We start from the raw sequence: 6000 nt of genomic DNA, 5'->3' as shown, positions 1-6000 counted from the left end.
TTTCCTCTCCCATTAATCATCTCACGACCCCTCAGTTGGACTAAACTAGCTAACTGTATATAAAGTAATTGAAACTAGCTCCACCTCCAGCAGCTACAACAGTAACATGCTGCTCTAACACTGATGCTTCACTATTAATAATCTAATGATGTCATATATAATAATATATCAGTCAGAGGGACCAAACCACTACTTTTACTGCAATACTTTAACTACATCAAGCTCATAATACTTATGTACTTTTACTGCAATACTTTTTCTGCAAAGTATTATGAGCTACATCAAGCTCATAATACTTATGTACTTTTACTGCAATACTTTAACTACATCAAGCTCATAATACTTATGTACTTTTACTGCAATACTTTATCTACATCAAGCTCATAATACTTATGTACTTTTACTGCAATACTTTAACTACATCAAGCTCATAATACTTATGTACTTTTACTGCAATACTTTAACTACATCAAGCTCATAATACTTATGTACTTTTACTGCAATACTTTAACTACATCAAGCTCATAATACTTATGTACTTTTACTGCAATACTTTATCTACATCAAGCTCATAATACTTATGTACTTTTACTGCAATACTTTTACTGCAAAGTATTATGAGCTACATCAAGCTCATAATACTTATGTACTTTTACTGCAATACTTTAACTACATCAAACTCATAATACTTATGTATTTTTACTGCAATACTTTAACTACATCAAGCTCATAATACTTATGTACTTTTACTGCAATACTTTAACTACATCAAGCTCATAATACTTATGTACTTTTACTGCAATACTTTAACTACATTAAGCTCATAATACTTATGTACTTTTACTATGGTATGATTTTTCATGCAGGACTTTTATTTGTAATGGAGTATTTTTACATTGCTGTATTGGTACTTTTACTGCAGTGAAGGATCTGAGTACTTCTTCCACTGCTGCACAGAAAGTAGGAAAATACAAAGCATGCACAAAGTAAAATCTGATATTCAAGTCATTTTTTTATTAATCAGCAGGTGGCAGCAGAGTCCAATATACGAGACACACACACACACACACACACACACACACACACACACACACACACACACACACACACACACACACACACACACACACAGACGCGCACACACACAGGCAGGTATTGGATATAAATAAAAACTGTTGACCAAACCAAATGATGTGTTTTTTAACACTTTATTTCTTCATTTTATTTAAAATGTGATCAGTTTGTGGGTCAGTAAAGTTGAAACCTGAGACAGGAAGAACACATGTTTACTTACAAAATAAAACATTAAACCTGACACAGGGTGACAAAATTAAAATATTTTAGACCAAATTTTACGAACATTATACCAATGTTTTATATGGTTGGTTGCAATCTCAACCTCACTGTTAGATGCCTCTAAAGCCTACACACTGCTCCTTTAACTCTTATTATGCACTGTATGCAATTTGAGTTTCACTATGAATGAAAAGTGCAGTACACATTAAATATATTATTATTTTTATCTATCATTAAATTTGTTAGGATTTACATAAACTGTGTGTTTACATTGCTATCTGTTGTAGATTTATGCTGAGTTGTGTAAAAGATTTGATGTCATCTATAAAAGATGAAACTTCAGCTTTTTTTTTTAGAGGGCCAAATATATTTGTTGGAGGGCCATAAATATTTGGTGTCCCCTTCCTTCCGGACTTCCTTTGCCCACCACTATGTTTATGTCTGGAGTGACAATAAAAGCGCTGTGCTTTTATTTTGGTAAACCCGGACCGGACGTCGCTCTCTGCTTCACTTCCTGTAGCTTGACACCGCAGTGCGACCGTGTCAGAGTCAGGAAACAAGCCGAGCGGTACTGTGCCGTGCTGTGCCGCGGCTGCAGTTTCAACACAGACCTGGACCCGGCGTCTGTAGAAGGAGCTCAGCCTTTATCAGAGGATGGAAGAACATCTGAGGAGGACATTCCGGGCCTGACAAACCAGCGGGGACGGATAAAACACCCCGAACCGAGGCGGGAACGAGCTCCCGCTGCGGGGTTGTTAACGGTGATTCTGCGCAGGTGAACGTTAGCAGCTTGGAAGCTAACGTAGGTAGCTAACAGCGAGCGGCCACCGCTGACTTAACTGCCGCAAGTTGGGATTTGGATGAACTGTTGACACAAAGCGGCGCCAAGAAAACAACTCAACATGGATCAGCGTCACCTCGCAAATGATAAACTGTCCTTGTGAGGCAGCACAAACCGCCCTTTTTATATTGTCTTCAAGGGGAAAACTGTGGCTGCTGGTGTGGTGCTGCGAGGGGTTTTTGATTGACAGCTTGTCACAACGGCTTTTCCAGATGTGGAGTCGGCATGAAAAGACTAACTAGGGCTCTAAGTTAGCTGGTCACAGCCTGCAGGGACTGGCTGCTCACCAGGAATGGCTGTGTGGGACAAATTCACTGGACTCTCAACTCTGCAAAACTGCATCAACAAGCGATGACTTTGTGTTTGACAGTGAGCTGTCACGCTGAGCTAGCCAGCTAGTTGAAGTTAGGCAGAAGGTATCAGCCGCAGCTAAAAAAGCTGTGTGTTCAACCCACACACACATTCACACACACACACAGAGAGAGAAAAAGGAGTGTTTTTAGGGTGAAGTGAGAGATGAAGAGGACAGAGAATAAAAACAAGAGGAAACTCTGTAACATGGAGCAGCAGGAGAGCGGGGGAGAGGAGAAAGACGCGGTGAGTGTTAAATCTGAACAAGCTGCTGTCCTGAATCCCAGATGAACCTGTCAGCCCACGCTCAGGGTAAAACACATACAGATGTGTGGCTCATACATAAACTCATTGAAAGTTATATGAATTCATATTGATTAGAGCTGAAGTCTTTCAGCTGCCCATCTGCTTAAAGGACCATTCAGGTGTTTTTACACGTTGTGGTCAGTTTATAATAAACCACATTTTCTTTATAATATTGAGAAAGGTTGGGTTATACCACATATTTGGATTTAGATCTGACACTAAGTGATAGCAGGATTGGTATGAGGACAGCTTGAATGCTGGAGCTGCAATGATTGGTTGATTAGTTTCCAGCTATTAAATTAAAGGACAAGTCCACGGTTTTACAAGTGTGTCTTAAAACAGCAGTCAGGTGTCCGTATGAACAGTGAAAGAGGTTTTCCTCACTGTAATCATTCCTCCTGTTCATACTAGATATTAAAATATTCAAATGTGCTTTTAATGTAAGTGATGGAGGCCAGAATCTATAATCAATTAGCTGTTTGGTCTATAAAATGTAAGAAAATGGTGATCACTGTTCTCCAAAGGTGACGTCTTCTTTTTGTCTCGACCATAACCAACCAGTCCATAACCAAAGATGTATAGTTTAAACCTTTGAAGTTTAAAGTGTATTGTGCACTTTATTTTTGCACTTGCACTCTCTCTGCGTTCTGCAGAATCAACATGTCTGTGGTCAGGCTGCTATGCGCTGTGCACTTTATGTCTTTATATCCAAAACTATGGTTTGGCTGCATTGCACTGTGCACTTTATATTTGCACTACACGGCTGTCTTTTTTAAATCTATGTCTGTGGTTTGGTTGGGATGTAATGACTGAGGTCAGGACGAGGAGTTGGACTATTTTATTTGTGTACTTTTTTATCATTACTGGGTATAGAAGAAGTTATATGTGTATGCATGAACTGGCAATAAAGTGTTGAATTGAATTTAGAGGCTTAAATGAGAGAATTTGGACATTTTTCCTTTTAAAAAAAAATGATTAATGTTATGTTGATTGACTAATAGTTGCAGCTCGGGCCTCAGTACCACTCCTTGGGATGAGCTAATTACCTCCCACCAACTGGAAAAACCTCAGTGCATGATGGGAAACTCCCAGCTCTCCCCCTGATCTAATTATCAAATTAATTTTAAATGTAAGGATTTAGATTTTATTGGTCTTACTTTGCCAAAAAACTGTTGACCTGATCCCTTTTTTTTTTTTTTTTAAATAATAAGAGCTGATTCCAAAGATCAAGTCATCGCCGCTGTAGCTCATAACTGCACATGTCTGCATGAAGTCATGTATCTTAATTTGTGGAAGTTGGACGTGACTGACTGTCCTGCAGTGTTAACCGCTCCACCCTGACATTTGGGACATATTCTGTGAACAAAAAAAAACAAAAAAAAAAAGGTTGAAATGTCTAAATCAATAAGATTTTCCCTTAATTGTGGTGTTTTGTAACGTCTCCCAGTCCAGCGCCGTGTGTCCCAAGATCAACTCAAGAAGGGGAAATAAATTTTCCTTTTCAGCCAGTTTGGAGTCGGGGGGGGGAGGAGGGGGAGGAGGGGAGGGAGAGAGAGGCGTTGAAGGTTGACGGATGGAGCTTTACGGTGTCGTGGGAAGTCAGGCAGATGTTTTTGTGCTGCTGCTGCTGTTTTTTTTATGTGTGTTATTGGGTTAAAGAATATGAAACGGAGGAGCAGACAGGGCGTTTTCATCCAGTTTAACTTATCTTACCTATTGCTTACATTTGGGAGCGCTGGGTAATGAATCATGTTCCTGTTATGCTGTTGCAATACTTCAGGGCTTTTCTGCTTTGATTTTTGCAGTAGATTTGTTGAACTGAAGTCTGAAGTTTTTACTGTAAATTGTCTCACAGCTGGATAGAGCTGCAACTCACCATTATTTTCATTATCGCTTAATCTGCCAGTTATTCTCTCGATTTAAAATGTCAGTGTTATGATTTCATGGTGAGATGTTATAAATTCTTGGAGCTCTTGGTGATGTCTCCAGATGTCTAAATCCAAACATGTTCTGTTTACTATCGAGTATTGCAAAGAAAAGCCTCAAATCCTCATGTTTTATGAACTAAAACCAGAAAATTTGTGGCTTTTTTTTGCTCAAAAAAAATTCATAAAATGATTATTTGATTATCAGAATAGTTGCCAATGTGATGAATCTGTGTGGATAAAGGCTGCAACTAACAATTATTTTTATTATCTATTAATCTGCCAGCTATTCTCTCAATTAATCGACTGATCATTTGATCAATAAACCATCAGAAAACACCTGCTGCAGCACAATGTGACGTCAATAAATGTCAGTTTTACACTTAAAAAGCCCAAAATATTCAATTTCAATAATATAGAAACCAAGAAAATCAGCAAATGTTTGTCATTTCTGCTTGAAGAATGATTTTCCTTCAGTCGATTAATTGATTAATTGACCAATCATTGCAGCTCTGGTGTGGACTGATTAGCTCCCAGAGCCCGAGATGACATATATGTTTGTTTTCTGTCCAACGACTAAATGCTTCTGCTTTAAACCTGAGCTTTATTTTGAAAAACGTCTGATTGATGTAGCCGTTACTGTAGAGCGCAAACACCGGCGTCCTCTCTGCATGTTTGATGAGTGTCCTGAGGTCAGAGACGCGTCCTGAGGTCAGAGACATGTCCTGAGGTCAGAGACGCGTCCTGAGGTCAGAGACATGTCCTGAGGTCAGAGACGTGTCCTGAGGTCAGTCTGACCGTCACGTCTGACTTGTCAATAAAGGCGTCGAGTCGCTCGTCTTGTTTTATTTTTCCGTAGAAACAGCTGATGTAAGTAGCTGCAATCAGAGTTTGTCGCAACATGAACAGCAGGTTTAACAGCAGCTCTTCACAGTGAGGGATGAATGATGTCACTGTCATTTGTTAAATGTTTGTGTGTTAATGTTGCCAAGGACGAAGCTCCGACGCACACAAACATCCTCTGCAAATCAAAGGATGAGTCAGCTCGTCCTGTTCGTGATGTGACCCACTGACGGGACTTTGACTTCAAATTAAATCCTTTTGTCAGTCAGGACTTCCGTACATCCTGGAAAGTATGATGACAGAAAGGTGCAACGCATATACACATATATATATATATATATATGTGTATATGCGTTACTTTACTACTATATATATATATATATATATATATATATATATATAGTAGTAAAGTAAATAAAAAAAAGTTTTTTAAAATAT

The 6000-nt window shown here is 38.8% G+C and overlaps 1 protein-coding gene across 5 annotated transcripts in view; it reads left to right on the top strand.

Annotated features, from left to right (window-relative positions):
- Nucleotides 1–1804: 1804 nt before the first annotated feature.
- mast2 (microtubule associated serine/threonine kinase 2) overlaps nt 1805–6000 on the top strand; it is a 212417-nt gene continuing 208221 nt past the window's right edge. For all 5 annotated transcript variants that reach the window (XR_006405009.1, XM_044362111.1, XM_044362110.1 and 2 more), the window contains exon 1: nt 1805–2734. Coding sequence is in view for 4 of the 5 variants with exons in the window: in XM_044362111.1 (XP_044218046.1) it covers nt 2654–2734 (81 nt within the window). In the remaining variant the exon portion in view is untranslated. The remainder of the gene's footprint in view (nt 2735–6000) is intronic.

This window comes from Thunnus albacares, chromosome 9, assembly GCF_914725855.1.
Source record: "Thunnus albacares chromosome 9, fThuAlb1.1, whole genome shotgun sequence".
Classification (NCBI taxonomy): domain Eukaryota; kingdom Metazoa; phylum Chordata; class Actinopteri; order Scombriformes; family Scombridae; genus Thunnus; species Thunnus albacares.
Note: the sequence above shows the minus strand (reverse complement) of the source record. Positions and strands in the feature narration are given on the sequence as shown.